Consider the following 24,987-nt stretch of genomic DNA (forward strand, 5'->3'; position numbering starts at 1 on the left):
TTAAATGTAAATTGCAAATTTTTTTTCAAGAACCATTCTAGTATTTTTATATTACGGGCTATAATAGTTATGATATTTTAAAAAATATTATTAAAATTAAAATAATATTTTTTATTATTTAAAAATATTTTTAGAAAATGTTGTTAAAAATGTGTTATTAAAACGTAAAGAAAATGACTTTAATTTTAACAACACTTACATGATCACTATCATAAACTTATGTCGTTATCTGAAGTTGTTAGAAATAAGGAGATATCTAGTTGTAACCTTAAAGATGAGGATGTTGTTGGTGGAGTCGCAAGAGTGGTACTTGTAAAATCACTCTTACGTCTAAGTTAGTGTCTGACCATGAGGTAGAGAGTGTTACGGTAAAGTTAGTTACCTCCGAAAAGATAGGCCCTTCCCTTATATATTTGGCATCCTATTGTGGGCCTCCCAAAGAATCGTGGGCATCCTACTATTTTTAAATCCCTGTCTCCCGTAATCGTTATGCTCTAGAAGCATTTAGTATAGAAGTCGGTACATATTTCTCCCACATGACTATGAGATCTAATGATGAATATGGAGCCTGATCTTATATAATGAGTCAATCCCAAACAATAAACATATCTGAATCTATCATTTTAAAATGTCTAGACGTTAAATTTTGATTTTTCTTAATATACTTTTTAAATAAGTATTCAAATATTTTTACATATTTTTTTATTACATGACAAATATAAAATTAATTTTTTAAATACAAAAGTTACTAGTATTTTTAATTTTGTTATTAAAAATTTTAAAAATATTTTCTACCAACAATTTAATAATTTGATGATATTTTTAAGAGTAATTATTCAAATCAGTCATCGAAATTTTTAACATCAGATACTTTAGTCCCATAACTTTTTAAATACACAAAAAACTCTTTTAAGTTTAACTCTGACGGACTAATCAGTCTCTAACCTTATTTTTCTGTCAATGACAAACAAAAATTACTGACATGAAGACATGGACAAATACAAGTTGTCTACGTGTGCAAACAGGACAAATTAGTCCCTTGACTTAGGACTTCAAAATTGTGTCATTTTAAATATATCTCCAATTATTAGGCTTTTTTCTTCATTCTCAATAAGATAATAATACTCTTCATTCATTGATTCTGCATTTTTAATAATCAAATATCCTCTTCCGAAATCAACCTCATTGCTATAAATTCAAACTTCTCCTCCATTAGACTCAAGTTCCTTCAAACCATAAGGTCACTTGAATAGAAGAAATAATTAATGAATTAAAACACTAACCACCAATTAACAACATGAGAAATAAAAACCAATTTGAAATACAGCAACCACCGCCCATTAACAATTAATAACGAAATAAAAAATCAGTTGAAAACCTTCTTGAGAAACCGAAAGAAGGAAGGAACCAGAAGTTAGGCTCACATGAGAAAGAAAGCTTTGATGGCAATAGTTAGAAGGGGAGAAAGACAAAAACCACCTTTCGATAAACATTTATGCTATATTCTTCCTATTTAAGTGGCTAGATAACGTTAATATGACAACAACGACTGGAATTGGAATGCATGTTTGGAGGCAAGCACGATATGAGGGAAAAGATGATGAGAAGGGGTTGGCGATCGCAACGATAGAATTTGGTAAACTAGAATTAAAATCGCAGTTTCAAACTCAAGAAGAGGAATAATGGCGAAATAGACGGCTGGATGAGGAGGAGAGCCGCATAAGTGAAAATGATGGCGGAAAAAAATGGAAAAAAAAAGACGCAGCTTTAAAGCCTTGAGCCCATGAAACCATAACTAATTTATCTTGTTTGTACACACACGTAGACAACTGAATATCACGTATATTTATCCATACTTTTATGTCAATATTTTTTATTTGTCATTGACAACAAAATATGACAAGTTATTTGCTACAATTAAATATAGAAAATTTTTTATGTATTTAAAAAATTAATAAAACTAAAATGTTCCATCTTAAAAATATNTCAAGCAAGCATAAGCCTACGTCTAAACCAAAGAGTTCCCAACTTCCCATTAACCCGGTTCGCCAAGTCTAAGCTCTTCTCACTTCACTCTCTCTCTCATACTCATACACACAACAATGGCGGCACTGAAGCTTCTCCTCTCCCAAGCTCGCCGCCACCATTTCCTCTTCAAACACCCTTCGCGCTTCCACTCCCCATTCTCCCTCACCTCTCACAGATCCCTCTCTTCTTCCTCGCCACTACCACAAGATCAACAAGACTCACCGACCCCACCACAAGACCCTCCTCAAAGGAGACCCTCCTTCCAATCCGTCCCAATGCCGGGAGGAGTCGCAGCGGGGATGGACAAGGGAGGACATTCGGTACGTGAAGGACGCGCCTTCGATTGAGCCGGTTTCTTACGCTCCGAGAGTGGCGCCGCTGCCGGAGGATAAGGTCGGCGATGATCCGGGTGTTGTGACCGCGGAAGAGAGGAATGAGGAAGCGGAGAAAGAGAGGAGGATGCTTGAGGTTGAGGATGAGATAAGGAAGAAGATGGAGGAGGAGAAGATGAAGGTGCCTTTTCCGATGCTGATCATGCCCAAGCGCAATGAGACTCCCCCTGTCCTTGATTTGAACGAGGCCATTCGCCAAGTTAAGGTTGGATCATATGTTCTTGTTATCGAAATTGCAGTTTTGAATTCATTTCTGAGTTTGATTTCCATTCGCTGTGTGTGGATAACTGTTTTAGTGCATGCTTGGTATGTATATCTCAAAATCAATTTCAAGAAAAATTAATCCATACACACACTTAGATTGACATTGACATTGTATCAGGTGTGCTGCCAGGTGCGGTGCGTTTTAGTAATTTCTTTATGAGATAGTGGATGGGGAAGTTTATTTCGGGAACAGATTTTGATTTGAAGAAGGAAAAATGACGATGTTTCAGATTTTCTCTTTTTCATTTGCCTTTCAGATAGGTGGTTAGGTTGTGTAGATTTCTTATGTTCTTTCTTCAGTGAATATTCATCCTGGGATCCATACAGCCTACCCTATGGGAGAAGGATTAGTTATTGGTGTTGCTGACTTGCTTTTGCTTCAGTAGGATTTGTTCTGTGCCCAAGTTTAGTTTTAGGTGATTAGTGCTAATAGAGAAGGTAGAGGTTGAAAAAAAAATTATTTGATTAGTTTTGGCTGCCTTAGCAACTTGTATAGACCATTGAAAATATTACTTTTCTGAGATAACTTGTAAGTTATGCATTTTGAGAAGTAAAAAAAGGGAAAATAAAAATCTTTTTGTGAGACTAGGGTAAACACTAGTAGGTCATTTCTTTTCAGACAGCAATCTATACTGAAATTCTACATTTAAGTGGACTTAAAATTATTGCTGCTAGTAAGTAGCATGTAGGTATATAATATGCATTTATCTGTCTCTTCCTATAAAAGTTAGTGTACTAATTATAGCAATAGAAGTTGTAGAAGTAACAGCCATAAGTCATAGATATATCATATATGGATGGAGAAGTGTACTAATGTTACTTTCTTTCTGAGAGGACAATTATAAAATTCTGGTGGGATTTAAATTTAACGCTGCTATACTGTGTAGATACCTGCAAAACATGTGAAAAAGTGACTTTAATTTTAAGTGTTGCAAAAATTGTTTAGCCACCATAGCCGCTGTAGGCACCATAGACTCTCATATATATTCAAAATTTTCAAGTATCATGATGTGTAACAACATGATTGTGCCTTCTTTCCTTTTTTCCCCCTTTTTTTGGGGTGTGCGATTTGTAAATTATTGGATTTAAAGTTTTGCTTGGTGCCAGTTGCTATTTTTTGGTATGGACTCTACTGATTGGCCGTCGGCCTCCTGCTGATCCTTTGAATGAATCTTCTTGAGTTCTTGACTTCTTATATTAAATGATCCACGACTTACTATTATTTGAATATATTTTAAATATTGTTATTGTTCAGGTCAGTGCCAAGGCAAAGTTTGATGAAACTGTTGAAGCACATGTAAGATTGGGTATTGATTCAAAGCGAACAGAACTGGTATGAGTCAGTATATATCAATTACATTTCTTTTAACTGTTCCACGTCTTGTTTGCGTGGCTAACTTTTTTAAGTTGACATATCGGCTTGAGCTTTGAAAGTATGACTTGTTGTCCATGTTTTACATATATCGTATGAGTGGTAGTCTCAATACATCAAAGAGAGAATATGATTATTATCCCACTGATTAAGCAAATTCCTTCTTTATACGTATAACTGCCATGTGATAAGAAGACTGCCTGTAGGACTTCAAATTATCCACTTCGAATCACCTATCATATATGCTTGTATGTGCTTCATTAATAGTTAAATTTTGAGGTCCAATTTACATTATATTTACCAAACATGGAACATCTGCATGTTTTTATTTTGATAATAGCATTAGCTTTGCATGGGATTTTTTTCCCCTAAAGAATATATATATTATATTTGACTGAGATAGTCCTTTTAAAGCTTTTCTGGTTCTTTGTTGGAGAGGGGGTCTTAACTGTTCTAAGCATTGCATGCTTTAAATTATTTATTATGTTGAGTGCATTTCTTTCAAAAAAAAAAACAAAAAAAAAAATTTCAGGACTGCTAAGTGAAAATGATATTTTTTATTCTTTTGCTTCTACATCCATATCATTGCTAGATGAATTTTTTTCCGTCTTGTTATATGGCGTTCTGTTAATTCATTCCTTCTGAAGATAATGGTTCCAACTGTGGCAGGCAGTTCGTGGTACTGTGATTCTGCCTCATGGTGCTCCAAAGGTAACCTGTGATTATTAATTACTGCATATAATGCTTGGTTTGTAGTCTAATTATTTATATCTTTCAGGCCGTCAGTGTGGCTGTTTTTGCAGAAGGGGCAGAAGCAGAAGAAGCTAGAAATGCTGGAGCTGATATAGTTGGTGGCAAAGAACTTATTGAGGAGATTGCTAGTAATGAACTGATCTCTCTCTCTCTTCTCTGTGTGTATGTGTAATGTTCATCATATTTCATCATATGAATTGGTATTATATCTTTTTCCCATGAAAGTTTTTTCCCTTGAGATTCAGATTTTCATAGTTTTTGACATGTCAAACTCGGGCATGCTGATCTGGGAAAATGTGTTTTGTTCATCACATGCTTATGTTAGTTACGAGACATTTGTGTGCCATTAGTTATGCAGAGGAGATATTAAGCTTATCTTCCATGCTTTAGCAATTATAACTTTTAGTTTTAATGCCAATAATATAAAACCCTAAGCTATGTGTTAGGCCTTTTTTTTTGTGCTTGTGTTATTCATATCTAATAGTTTGTATTTGTATTAATTACTACAGGTGGTAATAATAAACTTAAAGTTGACAAGTGCTTCTCAACTCCTGGAATGGCACCTCATCTTGGAAAGGTATTTTGAATCTGTCATCTGAATGATTGGTTGGTTTTTCTGAAATATGAAGATTATGCGAACTATTATGCAGATAGCACAATATCTTAGAAAGCGCAGGTTGATGCCAGACAAGAAAGTAAGCTTTTCCAATGCTTATTGACTTTCTAATTTTCTTTTTGAACGGCACGGCATGAGTAGATCGTATTGACTCGTGACTGCAAATATGTTTTACAGCTAGGTACTCTGACTAGTGATATTGCTGGTCAGCTGAAAGAACTAAGGCAAGGTCGCGTTGAGTTTAAGATGGAAAGTAAATCAATTTTGCATATTGGAGTGGGAAAGGTGAAATCATGTTCTCCTTGAAATTCATATGGGAATTGCTATGCTGCACGGGATGTAATCTTATACTTAAAATTACTATCTGCAGGTAAGCTACAAAGAAGAGGCTTTACGAGAGAATATTGGCGCATTTATGAATGCTGTTTTGCTTGCCAAGCCTGCTGGCTTAAAGAAGAGTAAGTAGCACATATCCTTGTGCTGTTGTTTTTTTTTATCTCAGGAGAAAATATGATTTACCATTACCTACTGGGAAAGGAAATTTTCAATGTTTTAGCTCCTGAAATAGTGAAGTTGCATTTTAATAGTTGGTCACAAAAAATAACCAAGCACACTAAAAAGTTAAGTCTAAAGTTTTATTTTAAACACTCCCATCTCTCAACCTTGGCGGCAAACACAAGAATTTGACCTGGATGAAGACTACAATGTATATATATAAGACTGTTAATGTTGAATGGTAGCACATAAATAACGTATACTGGTATTGTGGTTTTCTTTTACAATGGAAGATTTCACTTGGTTTTTCAGTGAAATGTTGATCTTATCTATATAATTGATAGCATTTAAGCTGGATTCCCTAACATAAATCACAGTATTTTGACATGTTCTTAAGTCAGATTTATCCTTTGCACTAATGCTGATATTTCTTTTTGACTTATATAGCTTAAGCCTGTGGTTTTCCTGGAATCCTGTTGTCACCTTCCATGATTGGTTGGGTACTAGTGTTTATTTTTCTTACAACTGGGAAAGTCATTGGAATAAATTGATAACTGAAAATTCAGGTTATTACCCTTGCCATGCGTTGCAAGAAATTCTGGAGGTGTTAACATAAACTAGGTTCTAGATTTTAAATAAACAATATGGTATCATTTTAAGACAACCATAAGTATGACTGAGAAAGGTTAAGAATATTATATATCAAAGTTAGGTTTATTTTAGGGAAAGCTTACTGTAGAGAATGAGACATTGATAGTTCATTAGTAGCATGTGATGGTAATGCAGATTCACACAGATATTCACATAGTTGGAATGATGATTCTGTTTTGCATGGAGGAGTAAACTTCGAATGCTTGATTCTGGTTTTATTTTGTTTAACATGATCACCAAGTTCATGTGTTAGTGTTACATTTATTTCTATTATCTGACACACATTCTTTTTTGCTGGTCAGCTTCCAAATATGCTGGGTATGTGCTTTCTGTCCATCTAAGCAGCACGGTAAGCTCGAATTTATTCTCCTATCTGTTCTATTTTACTTCACCACTATCTTGGCCTTTGCTTAACCACCAGAATATTATAGAAATGAATCATCTCCTGGTGCTACAGTGCCTTGTAGCCTGATTCCTACTACTAGTCCTAGGTTAGATGGACTATGCAGTTCAGAAATTTTTATTATCTTGGAATATTTGTGCTATGAGGATCATCAATTCAGAAAAACTGATAATGCACATTTTCTCAATTCTTGTATATCTGCTTTCTTTCTTTCAAGTTGCCAAGTCAGTGCAATGTTGTTGTTGCAGATGGGGCCAGGAGTACCTGTTTCAATACAATCGCTATCCAAAGCAGCCGATAATTACAAGAAAGTGCACGTGGTATGAGTCAGTGGATGAGGCGCAGTTATTATGGGCTCTCAACATGGCTTATAAGTTTTGGTAACAAAATGTTCGCTTAGTTTTCTGTTTATTACCTTGATTTTAGGTGGTTTCATTTTAGATGTATGTGTCAATAATTACTTGGAATAGTGACATTTTTGTGCGAAACTAGTGGAATAGTGACCTTGTAAAATATAGGTTACCGAATTTGGTTTAAAGAAAAACATTGAGCTAACCTTTTGGTCGCTAGTGTCCGGGTTTAGCTAGTGGCATGCTTGCTGATCTTTAATCTAATGAAATTTTTTTTTTTTTCAAATTGGTATTTGAAGATCACTTGGGAGTTAGTGTAATATGTTACATGATGACATCTGCTAATAAAGTCTAAACTTGGTTTGAAGAAAAAAAAATGCTTAATACTAAACATTGGTCATCAGATTAGGTATTATGTATTCGTGTGTTTTTAACTATTTATAGGTGTTGTTTTACTCATTCTTTTTAACAAAGTGGTCGAGTATAAAAGTAATAATTTTTTTTGGCGGTAGAACAGTATATTTTTCATGAGCACATACCATTATAAATTTTATACTTTTATTTCGGTTTTGATTATAAACTAGCTTTTAATCTGTGCATCAGTTGTTAAATAAATGTTTAATTATAAGTGTTTTATAAAATTAAGTTCAATATGTAATATGGTAAACTTAAATTCCTTAAATAATTGAAATTGCTATCATTAGTGTTATTCATGCTCAGAGATTAAAATAATCAAAACTCGTTTAGGATAGAAACTAAAATCAGAAATACATATAAGATATATCCGAGATATAAGCCACGAATCCCACAATACGACGGTAAAAACCGAGATATTTTCCAACTTACTATTACTATTGGATTCCTTATGGTAAATTCCATGACAATACTGGCAGAGAAATTTGGACATTAATGAGTGTGTTTCTAGTAGTACATGCACTTTCAATGCTTGTCTCAATAAATCCAACTCCTTATAAATCTTTTTGTGATTCTCTTATGAAGACGATGCTATCAGCTAAAAATATGTACCATATTATGGGTTTTTGATACGTTCAGTAAGCACAACCAAAATTAATATGAAAAGTTATTAACTTAAATTATTATACAAAAATTTTCTTAAAAGTTAATTGTGATATGCCAGTGTTTTTCCGAACTCTCATGTGGCGGGGTTTGGTTGCATTATATGAAATCATTATGACACTTGGTTGCAGGATAGTTTAGAATATTTGGCATATGATTCAGTCTTTAGAAATGAGTTTTTGGCAGTCTGAAATGGTCTTATACTTACGTGGAAAGTTAGTTGTGATACGTTCTCTTGAGGTGTATCTTTTGTTGTAAAGTGAAAAATATTATGAATTATGTTGCAAGTAATAATAATATGGATATTATTGCTAAGATTCAGGAGATGTTAAGCAAGAATTGGGAGGTGTCTTTCAATTGGGTTCGGAGAGACGCTAATACTGTTGCTGACTGACTGGCTGTGATACGTTCTCTTGAGGTGTATTTCTTGCAGATTTTGATAAAGGAATTTGTTGTTTAGTTTTGTGTTGTGTTCTTGCTTTGTTGCTTGTTTAGATTTTCCTAGACACGGAAGAAAATACCACCATTGGATCCCAACCTAGTTATAACTCAATCATATGTACGCACTTGTACGAGTATACAGAAGAAAAATATTCAAGGACCATCAGAATTTATTTTTTTGGCTATCACTTTTAGCCATTAACCTAATTCTTTTAGTCTAGTAATCCAGCAACATATTTTTATTCCACATTTTTAAATATTGATGGTTAACTGCTGATTAAAAATAAATTCTGTTGGCCCTCTAGCATTCTTCTATATGAAATATTTGCTTCCTTCTTCTCTAAAACTCTTCAAAAAATTTGTCTTTGGCACCTTATCATACAAATTTTCTAAGTCAATAAATATAACGTGTATATCCTTCTGATTTTTCTTTCACATATTCATGTTTTTCTTTCATTCTATAATATAGACTCGATTGGATGGTAGAATTGTTCCTTGAAATACCTCCAAAAGAGAATTATCTTAGATGATATGTACCTACTTTAACTTCTCTTATATACAAAGGCTTTATACTAAGAATATAAGACAAATAGTTGAAGTTGAAGTAGCTGCACATTATAATAGTTATATAAGACAAGCCTATCTTTTAGAGGTATTTCAAAGAACAATTTTACAATCTAATCGAATCTTTACTACATAACGAGAGAAAAACATAAATGTGATATTAGATATTCTTTGGGAACAAAGCAAATTAATAGTTTCAAGCTTGGGAGACATATTTTAGAGATTGAAAAATATATACATTCATATACATGCCGTTGTCTAATAAATTCTGCTTTTGAGATAAAAGGCTCTCGACAATAAGTGCAAATTTTGAAAGTGCCTCCATTGCAATTGATTGAGTATTAAGTCAATTTTCTTTGAGAAATCTAGGTAGTTTTGGACAATTTCAACCATAGCCGCAAGAGAAGGTATCCCATAGTCCCACACCAAATAACTAAATGTCCTTCCAAGGTTTCCAAAATTATAGGGTATGAGAAGGTTCCGGTTGAGTAATGAAGAGGGGATCTAAAAGGCCGTGGCTAACCAATCAGGTCAGTTTCTATTGATGTCGGCGATGAAAGCTTCATGTTTTACTCAAGTAGAACTTTTATTGGAGAATGTAGAATTTTCTACTAGAGCTTTTTATTTTTAATATTGGAGAAGAGCATGTGTTTTGCTATATTATGGAAATAAAAGTGTATCACGAAATTGTGGAGGACAAATAAAAGAAATTTGAGGGTCAAATTTGTGTTTATACAAAAAATTTGAGTATTACATTTGTGTTTATTTTTTTATTATTATTTTAAAATACAAATCTGAGGATCAGATTTATTATACTCATATTTGTGTTTATATTGAGAATTAGCTAGTGAAGAATTGGGTGAGAAAGGATATTTAAAGATGAAGAAAGACATAGTTACTAAGCAAGGTTATGCGAATTGCATGAATGCTTCTTATTGAACTACTTAATTAGTTATATTATGTGCAATATGTATTGAAGCATATTTTTTCTTTGTAATTATGATTATATATAAACATGGGAAAGGAAGATGCAAAATGTCAGAAATAAATATTTTCACATATTAATAGAATGGTTTATTTTAAGTTTGATATACTCTTATTATTTATTATTTGAGAATTCTCCGAACTAATTCATCAACCTATGGCACATTATGCCTTGCCAAGAATCTATTGTTATCTGGTATAGATGGTAAAGTTTTTGGTGACCAGAATATTAATAGTTAAAGATGGTCAAGAGTTGACCTTCAAATAAAATAATAATATCTAGTAGATTTGGTTTCACAACTTTTTAATATTCTGAAGGATGGTTAGGAGTGTGCAATAATTATTAGAAAGTTATCTTGTGGATAGAATTGTTATTTGAGATTATCTTAATGTGTTGTTGGGTCTTGGACAAAAATATTATTAGACCATTATACAAAATAAAATCAAAATTGCTCAAGTATAAGGCCGAATCATTTTTTTGGCACAATTGTAAAATAAAATTTATTTCTTCAATAATTTATTCTTTAATTTGTTTGTATTTCTCTAAAAAAAATAACCGTAAAAAATATTATGATACCCTAAAAATTTTATTAAGGGAATAAAAATTAGTATTTTTTTACGAGATATATTTGTAAGCTTTATTTTTTATATTTGTTTAAAAAATTGTTGGATTGTGAGAGTGTTCGTTTTTTTTTTAAAATTATACAAAAAAATAATAATGAATTAATATAAATATATTAACATTTGTAAAATTATTTATTATATACTACTGATTTTATAATTAAAATATGTCATATGTCACTTTTTTATTGTAATTAAAATCAAATTTTTCTCTCCAAAATTAAAGAGTTCTCTCCTCCTCTCTCTCTCTCCCTTTCTGTATCTCTCTCATTCCTTCACTCATTCTATCTCTCTTATATATCATTATCAATTACTAATTATAAATTTGACTGTACCATCAAAATATACAACATGGCATTCTCTAATTACATTCAAACAAAATTAAAATTTTAAAATTGAATATAGCTATATTATATATTATATTTATATATTACTAACTAATTTAATAACTAAAATGTGTCACATGACACTCTCTTATTAAAACTTAGAGAAATTTTCTCTAAAATTACTAAATCTCCTTCTTACATTCTCTTATCTACGTCTTTTTTTTTCTATTTCTCTCTATCCTTCGCACTCTATATATAATTTATATTTTATATTAGAAATTTGAAAAATCAAAATGTGCCACCAAATCTTCTTTTATTGTAATTAAAATAAAATTTTTTTAGCTTCCAAAATTAACAAACTCCCACTCCCATTCTTCTTTTTTATCTTTCTCTCTCTTTTCTCTCATTCTCTATTTTCTCTACCATTTTGTTCTACAAAAAATAAAATTTATAACAATATAATATAATTTAAATAAAAAATTTATAATTAATAATTAATAATGATATATAAGAGAGATAGAGTGAGTGAAAAAATGAGAGAGATAATGAAAGGATGAGAGAGGAGGGAAGAATTCTTTAATTTTGGAGAGAAAAATTTTATTTTAATTGCAATGAGAAAGTGACATGTGGCATATTTTAGTTGTAAAATTAGTAATACATAGTAAATATAATAGATGTGTATTTATATTTTAATATGTATTTTATATTGGTGGCTGACTTTAATTTAATGACTAATTTTAGTATACACATAGTATAACCCTTTATTTAGTGAAGTTTTAGTCTTGCATAAAAGTCTACTATAAATTTTACACAGAATCAATTCTGCAATCAAATCACAAAAATTTACTGAAGGATTAATTTATAAAGAGAAAGAGATTTCATTATTTGAACTTAAATTTAAAAAAAAAATTGTGATTGTTTAGTTTGAATTTTGGTTTTTTTAAATTTATTTATTTTATCTCTTTCATACAATTATATATTGACATGTACTTTTTTTTATATTATACAAAAGGTAATCAATAAAATATAATGGCACAAAATATTTACAAAGATACTATTATTAAACATATTATAAACAATATTGCCAACATATTAAAATAGCAAGAAGATACTTTTTAATTATTAAATTTTCTGATATGTTAATTAAGTTATTAGAATTTTATTAATATACTTAATTTTACAAATGTTAATATATTTATATTAATTTATTATTATTATTTTGTAAGTATATTATTTCTAATTATTTGATTTGGACCTTCTATTGAGAGTAATTTGTAAAATGGATGAGTAAATGGTATTTTTCTATATACAATTAGTGTTGGATTTAATTTGGATTTCAATTACTATATTATCCCTATTTTTAAGTGAAATTACAAAAGTAACCCTAACCCTAATTTTCAAAATAATGAAACTCTAACCTAGCGACCCGTTACCCGACCCGGTTCCCTTTTCCCCATACCCAGCTGCAGCCGAAATTCCCTTTCTCCCCCAAAGCAGCAGCACACACGGTTTCCTTTTTCCTTTTCCATGAAAGGAAAGAAACAGAAGCAGGAAACGGAGAGAAGGGAGGAAGCAGCTCGCCGGCCAGCCGTGCCTTGCCACTGCCGTCCCCACCTCGATGCCGAACCTACCACGTCTTGCCGTTAGTCACCGCCGTCACCCACATTCTTCCCCTCATAACCTCACCCTCAGATTTCATCAACCCACACACACCGAACAAACGCACACCTATGGTGGAGAAGAGATAGGGAAGAGAGAGGGAGAGCGCACACGAGGAGCGCGACCCGCTGTGCTGCCGTGTGCCATCGCCGTCGTCGAGCTCCCAGGGCAACCACCGGCAAGATTCAAAGGAGAGAGAAGCTTGAGGAGAGAGGGAGATCGGCGGAGGGAAGGTTCTGTTCGTGCAGCCGTGCCTCCCTGCCTCAGATCCGTCACCATCTCCATTGCCTTTTCCGCCGCTGCCAGGCCGTGAACGCCGTTTCGGTGGTTGCGGTCGCCGCTGCCTAGATACATATGGTCCAAGGCACCATTGATGGAGCTCCGTTTCTGCTTCCCTGATCCGCCGTGAGTGAGCGACGTTGGGAGAGAGGGAGTCCTCGTGGAGCCACAAGCTGCACAAGCTGCGCGTCGCGTAGGAGAGGAAGGTTGAGACCGAGCGCCGCTGGGAGAGAGGAAGACGCGGGCTGGAGGAGCTGCATCCAGTCACCGCTGTCGCCGGAGTTCTGAGGCCACTGGGACCACCGCCGGAGCTTCTGGCTACTTCTGCCGTTGCCGAAAAAAGTTGCCGGTAAGGGTTTTATTTGAGGATTTTGTCCTTTTTGAATTCTGAGGATACCGTAGTCACTGCGTGTTGGTTTCAGTTGGCGTGATACGGCTATTGTGCTAGGATTTGCTGCAAGTTGCCACTGCCGGAGTCACTACCTACCGCTTCATGGTTCAGTCACTTCTTATTTGTGGCAAGCGTTTATGTTCCGGTAACCCTTTTAGTCGCTGTCCTGTTAAACGTTGAGGTGTTGTAGCATTTGTTGTTATGAGAGTTAATCTTGGTTGTTACGTGTTGCGAATAGAGTTGCTGTAAGACCCCGAATTTTGAAAAGTAATTAATAAACTATTTATGATCCATTATATTTATTTAAGATCTTATTTTCGGAGATTTTTATAATATATAAGTTGAGTAAATTTCTATTTATTATTTAGAGTTCTTATAATTGAAAAATAATGAGTATTTTATATACTTTAATTTTAATATATAGATTTTTAACCTTATTTTATAAATGAAGGAGAATTACTCTAATTATCATTAATTTTTGTTGAATTAGTATTTATTCGGAAATAGATTTCAAGTTGATAATAAAATGGTATTTCAAAGATGGTTATTATATATTTAATTTGAATTTAGATTATTACTCTATACTTATGTTTTTATCAGATTTTAAATTACTACCTTGTCTTAATCCCTAAAATTCCCAATTTCACTACACAACACAAACCCTAATTTACGTTCACTAACCTAAACCTTACCCACACTAACACACACACACACACGGTACCTAACTCACCCCTCACTCAAGTCACACACTCAGACACAACAAGCACACACACACGCTGAAACAAAATGAGAGAAGAAACAAAAAAGAAAGGAAAAAGGGGGAAGAGGGAGGTCTGAGATGGAGAGAGCGTCGGGGATGGGTGAGCCGCAACGGGGGAAGAAGGGAAGAGAGAAAAGAGGGGACCCGAGAGAGAGGGAAGGCACTGGGGAAGGAGAAGTTCGCCGCCGCCGTGGAGTATTGCTGATCGCGCCGCCGTTCGTCCTTGCCACCGCCGCGCCGTGCTACACACCGTCGCCGCCACTGTTTCGTCATGAGTGAAGAACGCGCGAGGAAGAAAACATAACCGCGAGGGAACTCAGCCATGGAGAGAGGAGATGCGCGTCGGATCTGTTGCCACCGGTCCGCCCAGCTGACCCGTCGCCAAACCACGTCGCCATCCGTGAATCTGTCTCTGTCGCCGTTGCCAGAGGTCGCCGTCGGAGCCACCGCTCCACTTCTGTCATTCTTCTTCTTACAGTGAGTTGCCCGCACCTTGAAGCTCTTTCTGTAATCATTCTAGCTACCTGTGGTTAAGGACTCTGATGTATAGATGTTGTAGGGTTAATTTTATGGGTTTGCATGTCAAAAAAATTAAGGTTGTTGCCGAGCAAATGAAGCTCCTGGCTGCTGTCGGAGTTGCTGCTGGTTAAGTTTGGGGTGGCTGGCGCGTTGTTCTTTTATTCCAGTAAGTGTCTATCTCGGAATCTTTGCCTTTGGTTTTCTGTTATGTGCTTTGAGGTTTCCACGATATTGATGTTTTAGGAATTAATAACCGGGGTTGCATGTTGGGACTTAAAGATGTATATGGTGTGGCGAAAGTGTGCGGGCTATGAATTAAAGCTGCTGTTGACTTCGGGTCGAGAGGAAAGGAATTTCTTGAGTCATTTGGATTGTGGTTTGAACGTGTCGAGGTAGGGGTCTTTTCAAAGAACTTAATTTTATGATTTGGAGTTGTTATAAATGGATATTAATGTGATAAATGTACTTTTGGTGATTGTATAAGCCTTATGTATTGCTGGGCTGTTTTGTGATGAACGTATTTGTGGTTGGATTGGATTGTTGTTTGATTTGGTTATATGGTTGGTTGTTGAAATATTTCATTACAATTTTGGAAAATGAGTTGGTTCATTGAAAATGGATTGAGTTTGGATTTTGATTTCTTGAATTATAAGAAGGATATGAATTTTCGTAATTAGTCTGATTTTAAACTGATTTGGTTTTGAACCCGTGAAAGGGATTGTATACTGGTTTGGTTGGGACCCGAAACGGGTGGCATAGTCCAAGTTTTAGGGGAGATGCTGTCGAAATTTTATGAAATTCAAGATTTTGTTTTCAAATATGATTTAGAAAAGGATTGGATTCGAGAGGTTCTATTGTTTGGTTCATGATTTAATAAGAAACAGGTGATTCAAGTTTAATCTTTTAAAGAAAGCTTATGTTTTAAGTTTGATTTAAACATGAGGGGACCTATGTTTTGCGGTTTGGTCAAAGAAGTACCCTTGGAGGATTTTTAGCGGATTTTAAAGAAAATTGAACTTTAGTTACTTAATTTCGCATTGCTTTTGAAGTATTCTCTGAATTTTAACTAAAAAAATCTGAGCCTTTGGGAAAGTTTCCGATTTAAGAATAAGAAGAAATTGGGTTTTTGAACTTAAATAATGTTGGTTTTGAAACTGGTTCAGAACTTTTGGCTTACATGCCTTGGTTTTGGTTTTAAGTCTCCATTTTAAATGATTTCAGTTTGAGTAACTATGATTCCGAGGATTTCTAAAGAGCTTAAGAAGTGAGGCAGGTTATTCTTCCCTAGAGTCTTGTGTCTTCTCAAAGAAAGTTCTGTTTTAAGGTGATGATTGAAAGTCTCTTGGAAGTTTTGTAAAATTTTATATTAAGTGACTAAGATTTGAAAGAGAATTGATTTTGAGGAAAAGTTGAAATAAGATTTTGAGTATGATTGACTGTGGATATTACTGAGAATATAATGAGAATTTTTGGCCTGGCAAGGATGGTGGTATAATCCTGCTTCCTCAGTGCGTAAACCGTTGTGCAGGGATGGTGGTTTTGTCCCGCCTGCAGTGAGGATGGTGGTTTTATCCCACTCACATATTGATAAATTATTTGGCAAGGACAGTGGTTTAATCCCGCTTGCGTGTTCCGGGCAAGGATGGTGGTTTAATCCCGCTTGCTTGTGGAACCTACAGATAAGGATGGTGGTTTTTTTTAGAAAGGATTCTGTATTTTGAAGATGAAATCTTTGGTTTTGAAAAGAAGCATAAGGTGGTTATTAATCACTGTACTTTAAAAACGGTTTTATTTTCGTATCTTATTATAGCAATTCTGTAACCCTATAGTGAGAACCCTTTCGAGGACGATGTTCTCACTCCCCTACAGGTTTTTCCCTTTCAGGATATGAACGACGAAGCTTCAGAAGAGTTTTATTCGCTTTTCTGTTTATGCGACATTATTTTGTATTATCTTAGTTTTTATTTTTTTCCCTCGCCTTTATCTCTAGCAATTTTCGCAAGAGGGATATGAGTTTCAATGTGTGAAGTTTTTATATTGATATGATGTATATATATATATATATATTTGTAAGTATTGTGGGTTGTATTGTAAATGTGGTTGTATGTTATCAGATAAGAAGTTTCTTGAGCGGTTATACGGTTTAAATTTTTTAAACAGGCTCATATTATAGTATTAAATATTTTAAAAGACGTCGTAATACCCGAGCTATCAGAGTGGCTCAGCCGAAAGCGTGACATTTTGATAGTTAGGGTGTTACATTATGGTATCAGAGCGGTCCTTCTTGTAGAGCCTGAGGAATGGACCGATTATGTTTCATTTGCATACTCTGAACGTCTGTCATGTAGTAGGTCTTGTTCGGATAACAAGAATTAGAACTTTATGCACATGACGGTCTATTGATTAATGCTGTTAGCCTATCATTGCATACTTCTTGGTATTAAGTTTGGCCGGCTTAATATTAGTGACTTATGTATATGAAAGCACTAATGGGTTATCATAGACGATATGCGAGTTGTAGGAAACGCGAATCGCGGATTTTGGGAACGTTAGAAATTAATTCTCAAGGTTACAGCTATGTGCCTGGTTTTCTGTTGAAGTCATGTGATGTGTTCTTTCATGGTTTATCTTGAATTTCTTGTTTGCTATTTTCTTTTGGAAAGTAGTTTGATTGTTCCAACCCTACTTCTCTGTTCATATGCTTTCTCCTTTGATTCCATCCGCATATGTCTGCCTAACGTCCTTGGTGTGTTTGCCTTCCTTTGTTTAAACTCTTTTCTTGATCTATATATATATTTTTTTGGTACAACTTTAGTCTTGTTGATGCAGTGTATTCCTTTAAGCTCCTATTCCGAGTTCTTTTTAAAGAAATTGTGATTTAACTTCTCTCTTACTTGACTATATCTACAACCATCATTCTTAAAGCCTTTATAAAATCATTTTTGATTCGGTATAACCTTCTCTAAATAAAACTTTGAAAAAAGAAATTTTTTTTTATGCAGTTTAGAAACCATTTACTCCTAATACTTCGCCAGTTCTTTCACTGGTTTAAGAAAATATACTTATTTTAAAATATATATATATACAACTTGATTTTCTAACGACTATATTACAATTTTTATGAATATTTTTGCTTGATTATGTACTTAGATACTTTTCAAAGGAAGATTTTTGTCTCTTTTTAGTTGATTTTTGTTTAATAAACTTCATTTGATCTATTTTTTTTTAATTTGAATTTGGTTTAGCATAACATGTTAATTAAGCATTCTTTACTCTTTTGAAAATGTTGGATTCATATCTTCCCTTTTAAGGATGGACCAATTCCTTTGTGAGCTTTTCACTTCTATGGATGTCATATTTGATTATGTATTTAATTACTCTCTTACTTTTGTAAACGTCACCGTTAGTCTTAATTTTCCTTCTCTTATGGATCTCACACTCATCCGAGTTAGCTTGACTTTGTTTCCATCTAATGCACCGCTTGCCCTCTTAATTGTCATTCTTTAGTCAAAGGTTTTTTCTTGAGAATTTTCTATTGATTGAGTTGTATTTTCTTGCGCGTTTTGTATTCCTTTGGATCAATTGAAAACTTGTTTGATATTTCAATCCTAGTGAATTTTGTTTAAATTCTCTTGATTTAAAGATCCTTTCTCATATGGGCTGATTTCCTTTTAAGTGCATCTTAATCTCCTGAATATTTCCGTGAAAGTGGTAATTTCAAGTATACTTTTGGAATCTTGTTTTGAACTATTTTGAAGATGTTTTGAATTCTTTTTGAAGATGTTTTAAATTAAATTTTTCTTGCTTGATTGTAACTGAAAGCCATTTATTAAATTTTGATAAGATTGTTTTGACTTAGCGTACACTTCTTTACGTGAAATTCTAAAAACCTTATCGTGCGTACGCGGAACCCTGCTTTTGATAAAAGTGTGTTTATGAAAATTTTTACCTCAGATTTTTCTTTTCTAAATAAAGTTTGACTTCTTCTATCTTTGTTATAACCTTTACACACATTTGATTGAATATGAGCTTTGAGAAAATTTTGAACAAACTTTTAATTTTCTTTCGAGTTTTATGCATACTTTTGGTTAAGTTATGCACCTAACTACCTTTCTAAATATCTGAGGAAATAATTTGCTTTTAGTCAAGTTAGTGTTCATTTTGTTTTAAAAACTCTACATAATCTATTTCAATATGAAATTTGCATCAAAGTGATGCCACATTCATACTCTTGTTATTCTTTTGCAAAATGTTGGTTACGCCTTTTCTTTGAGAATGTGAAATGGGTTTTGAAAAAGTTTCTATTCTTTATGAGCAATGCGTTCGAAGGTACTCTTAGTCCTAACTCAAGTCTTATAAACTGTCTTAAGTTTAAGGCATTCTTCTTCTATAAACTTCACACTTCTTTGATTCAACTTGATTTTGTTCAAATTACAACACTACTTTTCTTTTATTATTCTCATCGGATTTCATTGATTCAGGAGTCATTCTTGAGATTGCCAAACTAATTTCCTTTCTGGCACTTTTCATTCCTTGTGCATCCCTGATTACTTGTGATCTCAACAATCCTTTCAAGCTCCTGTGGATTTTGTCTTTGTCGCTTGTCCTTTTCCAAGGTCTTGTATACTTCTGAATAAGCGCGAGAATTGCTGTAGTGTCACGTGCGACTTTTAGGTATAGTAAGCGATACATTAGTTCTTTAAGAAGTGGTTTATGGATATAGAAGGTGAAGCGGTAAATGTGCAATGTTATGAAGAGTGTGGTAGTTTGTTCCTCGTAAAAAATTTGTGGATGTTAGGCTTGTGACAGGCTATGGGTTTCTGAAGTGACTAATGAAGTTGAGAAGTTGAAGCTCTGAAGTTGGTACAAAGTTTATGCGCAGACATTATCCTGTTTGCTCAAGTCAACCTGTTTTCAAACCTTTGCCACCTAGATACCCCTTTGTTTTTGCAAACACCGAACTTGAATACTTACACCTTCTTGTGCTCCAAGTTTTGGTAAAATAGTAACCCCCTGTAACATTTTTGTTTTAACCATCTCTTAACTTTTGCTTAGACCATGCTTTTCCCTTATATTTAAGTTTTACGAGTCATCCGGTATTTGAAAAATTATATGTATATATATGGCAAGACCTCTACTTTTCTAAAGTATACAAAAGTAAAGTATTCAAAACTATTTTAGTATGTTGTGTATTAAGTTAATTTTCGAGGACGAAAATTTTTATAAGTGGGGTAGGATGTAAGACCCCGAATTTTGAAACGTAATTAATAAACTATTTATGATCCATTATATTTATTTAAGATCTTATTTTCGGAGATTTTTATAATATATAAGTTGAGTAAATTTCTATTTATTATTTAGAGATCTTTTAATTGAAAAATAATGAGTATTTTATATACTTTAATTTTAATATTTAGATTTTTGACTTTATTTTATAAATGAAGGAGAATTACTCTAATTATCATTAATTTTTGTTGAATTAGTATTTATTCGGAAATAGATTTCAAGTTGATAATAAAATGGTATTTCAAAGATGGTTATTATATATTTAATTTGAATTTAGATTATTACTCTATACTTATGTTTTTATCAAATTTTAAATTACTACCTTGTCTTAATCCCTAAAATTCCCAATTTCACTACACAACACAAACCCTAATTTACCTTCACTAACCTAAACCCTACCCATACTAACACATACACACACACACACGGTACCTAACCCACCCCTCACTCAAGTCACACACTCAGACACAACAAGCACACACACACACACTGAAACAAAATGAGAGAAGAAAAGAAAAAGAAAGGAAAAAGGGGGAAGAGGGAGGTCTGAGAGGGAGAGAGCGTCGGGGATGGGTGAGCCGCAACGGGGGGAGAAAGGAAGAGAGAAAAGAGGGGACCCGAGAGAGAGGGAAGGCGCTGCGGAAGGAGAAGCTCGCCGCCGCCGTGGAGTATTGCTGATCGCGCCGCCGTTCGTCCTTGCCACCGCCGCGCCGTGCTACACACCGTCGCCGCCACTGTTTCGTCACGAGTCAACGGGGGGGAAAGGAAGAGAGAAAAGAGGGGACCCGAGAGAGAGGGAAGGCGCTGGGGAAGGAGAAGCTCGCCGCCGCCGTGGAGTATTGCTGATCGCGCCGCCGTTCGTCCTTGCCACCGCCGCGCCGTGCTACACACCGTCGCCGCCACTGTTTCGTCACGAGTGAAGAACGCGCGAGGGAGGAAACAGAACCGCGAGGGAGCTCAGCCATGGAGAGAGGAGATGCGCGTCGGATCTGTTGCCGCCGGTCCGCCCAGCTGACCCGTCGCCAAACCACGTCGCCATCCGTGAATCTGTCTCTGTCGCCGCTACCAAAGGTCGCCGTCGGAGCCGCCGCTCCACTTCTGTCATTCTTCTTCTTATAGTGAGTTGCCCGCACCTTGAAGCTCTTTCTGTAATCATTCTAGCTACCTGTGGTTAAGGACTCTGATGTATAGATGTTGTAGGGTTAATTTTATGGGTTTGCATTTCAAAAAATTAAGGTTGTTGCCGAGCAAATGAAGCTCCTGGCCGCTGTCGGAGCTGCTGCTGGTTAAGTTTGGGGTGGCTGGCGCGTTGTTCTTTTATTCCAGTAAGTGTCTATCTCGGAATCTTTGCCTTTGGTTTTCTGTTATGTGCTTTGAGGTTTCCACGATATTGATGTTTTAGGAATTAATAACCGGGGTTGCATGTTGGGACTTAAAGATGTATATGGTGTGGCGAAAGTGTGCGGGCTATGAATTAAAGCTGCTGTTGACTTCGGGTTGAGAGGAAAGGAATTTCTTGAGTCATTTGGATTGTGGTTTGAACGTGTCGAGGTAGGGGTCTTTTCAAAGAACTTAATTTTATGATTTGGAGTTGTTATAAATGGATATTAATGTGATAAATGTACTTTTGGTGATTGTATAAGCCTTATGTATTGCTGGGCTGTTTTGTGATGAACGTATTTGTGGTTGGATTGGATTGTTGTTTGATTTGGTTATATGGTTGGTTGCTGAAATATTTCATTACAATTTTGGAAAACAAGTTGGTTCATTGAAAATGGATTGAGTTTGGATTTTGATTTCTTGAATTATAAGAAGGATATGAATTTTCGAAATTAGTCTAATTTTAAACTGATTTAGTTTTGAACCCGTGAAAGGGATTGTATACTGGTTTGGTTGGGACCCGAAACGGGTGGCATAGTCCAAGTTCACTACAAGAATAAAGCCGATTAGCTACAACAAAAACAGTCGGAAAATCATCACTAATCTGACGCAAAATATAATTTGTGACAGATTAGCTACCGTCTAGCAACCAATGCTTTCCTCGTTAATTACAAGTCGCAGATCAGTGAGGCAAACACATTAGTCGCTAATTCATCGGAAAAGTTTTTTAGGGACCGAATACATAGTCGCAAATCCATCACTAAATTAAAAGCTAATTCCATAGAAGAAATAGACTAACAGGTAGTTGCTAATTAGCGTCAAACTCTAGCACAGTAAACTCATCGCTAAATCGAAGCTAACTTCGTAGACAAAATGGAATGCTTAGTTGACGCTAATTAGTGACGAATTTTTCCGAATCTAACTCGTCGCAAGTTGTTCGCTAATACAATCGTAAATCTATCACAATTTGTAGCAAATCTATAGCTAATCTTTAAAATCCTTAATTAAATTTGTAGGAATTTTGTCGCTAAACCAAAGCCAATATAAATGAGAAAGCAAAGTTCCGAAGTAGTCACTAATTTGCTAGAAAATATGTATTTAATTAGTTGCAATACTATCGCAAATGTCATTGCAAATTCCTTTTAAACTAGTAACAAGTCGATAAATATTTCGCACTACAAGAAAAATTGATTTTTGCTACATTTTTAAAGCGTGCCAAAAATATAAAAAAGTGGATATACAACAACGCTTTTAGAAATGTGCCAATTGAGTTGGTTTTGGCCACGCTTCGAAAGCGTGCCAATAGGAGACATAGCCACACTTTTGAAGGGAGAAAATAAGAAAATATAAAAAGATTTGATTTTTTTATTAATTTACATGAATTATTTACATAGTATAATTATAATTTAAAAAATTACAAATCTATAATAAAACTAATAATTTAATTTACATACTGCAAATGTAATGCCAACAAGTCATAACAACCTCTGTTTCAAGGTGAAATATGGAGAAAAATGCCTGACCCATTTTTGGTAAATTTACCGGGAAACTATTAATTGAGTGGTGATTACTTCATCAGTTCTGCATACTTCTGCATATTACAAAAAAGAAAAACAAATCAATAGAAAAATAAAAAAAAATTGTCCATACATGAGGTCATAGAACTAGCCAAACTAACCCATGATACAGAATTCCATAAATGGATTCATACAAGATGATCACCAAAAAAGTAGCAAGAAATTCAACAAAAAAGAAAAGAAAAGAAATTCATAATCATAAAATCGAACAATAGTCAAAATCAAAGGTACTGCACTACACTACACAACGTCATGTGATTTTTGTTTGCATGCAAAAGAAATTAATCAAGATAAACAACAAAATCAAATAGAAGAAAACAAGATGAGAAAATTATATGAAATTATTATCAAGAGAGAAAAAGAAGTGCAAAACAATTAGTATAAATTAAACAAAAGGCATAAAGTGATGATGATGATATAGAATCTTGGATATGTGTGGTATATAAATACATGTGTTGTTTAACTCATTTTCAATTACTAATCAATTCCTTTGTAATCCGATCATATCTCGTAAGTCCTTATTCAATAGAACAATTTTATCACTTAAACATTCAACTTAAATTCTTGTTACTTCTTTACTCCCCACCGCTTAGTCCCGTACAACAAAATGACGAAAGTTAACTTTAAAATAGTAAGGAGCAAAGATGAGTTTACATTCTAAATTCAGTGTATATGTCCTTTCTATACACAATTAAGGGTAGTCCACACCTCACAACTGTTTAAAACATACCTAACATATGTGTATATAACTTTTCTCCAACATCCTAAATACATACTATCATATTTTTGTTTCCACGAGAAAATAGAAAGAGAAAATTCCATGACTTTGAAATTAGTTCATATACTCAAACCACAAGAGAATAGAATACAGTTTATTATTTTATGGTTAAGTTTTGCACCCGATATAGTGATAAGTTCTTATAGAAATAAAATTGATGAACTACTCCTAAATTTTAGAATTAAACATATTAATTCCAAATAAAATGATTACTCCATAATTTTGTAAAAGTATAATTTGGTAGAGGAATTAATTAAACTATTTAAAATTTTAAAAGATTAATTTATTCTTTTGTTTTATAAGAGACTCATTTGCTTAATATTTTAAAAGAGAGAAATTAAACAATCAATTTTCTTTAATTACTCACTAATTTGTGAAGCAAAAATATAAAAGGGACCATTTAGGTTCTTACTCTTAAGAAAAATCCTCCATCCATTAGACTAGCAACTTTTAAAACAATTTATCTCACCTCTATAATAGGAGGAACCAATGGTCTTTTCCATTTCAACTCTTTAGTTAAGAAGTCCAATTTCTTCTCTTCATTCCACTCACTTAAATTGAAGAACCAACCCGACTCTCCATTCTTGATGAGTTGATGATGGAGTGGCAAAGTGCAGGGAGGACCACGGAAAGAGAGAGGCGCTACGAGGACGACGGCGTCCTGCACTGCTGATGGAGAGTTGCTATGGCCTGTGTGGAGAACGACGATGTGTTGCTGGCCTGCTGCTGCGTGGAGCCTTGCCAGGGAGGACGACGGAGAGAGAGAGGTGCTACGAGGAAGGGAGGGGAAGAGGAAAGGGTCGCAGGACACGAGCAAGGGTTGGTGCCGTCCGGCGACGTCAATGGCGGAGGAGAGGGAGGAGTTTTAATGCTGTGAGAAATGAGGGGATGAGGATTTTCGGCGCTGAGGATTGGAGAGTGAAGAGGGAGTTAGGGTTACTAGTGCTCATTAATTTCATAAGTGGAACCAAGAATAAATATGAAAGAGAAACTATTCAAGAGTAGAAGATCACACTTTACT

The 24,987-nt window shown here is 34.4% G+C and overlaps 1 protein-coding gene and 1 long non-coding RNA gene across 3 annotated transcripts; both read left to right on the forward strand.

Annotated features, from left to right (window-relative positions):
- On the forward strand, nt 2,306-7,610 carry LOC107607153 (50S ribosomal protein L1; the record flags this gene model as incomplete). Its single annotated transcript, XM_021108025.1, is given in 10 exon segments — nt 2,306-2,625; nt 3,940-4,017; nt 4,726-4,767; nt 4,835-4,937; nt 5,319-5,386; nt 5,460-5,504; nt 5,603-5,710; nt 5,796-5,883; nt 6,874-6,920; nt 7,223-7,610. Coding segments are annotated over 10 exon segments (795 nt in total). The 3' UTR covers nt 7,301-7,610.
- On the forward strand, nt 20,989-21,977 carry LOC107609491. 2 transcript variants are annotated; one of them, XR_001613167.2, is made up of 3 exons: nt 20,989-21,349; nt 21,468-21,556; nt 21,634-21,977. It is a non-coding gene; the product is annotated as an uncharacterized LOC107609491 (long non-coding RNA). The 2 variants fall into 2 exon arrangements; XR_002351439.1 differs by having other exon boundaries at nt 20,989-21,556.

Source organism: Arachis ipaensis, chromosome B07, assembly GCF_000816755.2.
Source record: "Arachis ipaensis cultivar K30076 chromosome B07, Araip1.1, whole genome shotgun sequence".
Classification (NCBI taxonomy): Eukaryota; Viridiplantae; Streptophyta; class Magnoliopsida; order Fabales; family Fabaceae; genus Arachis; species Arachis ipaensis.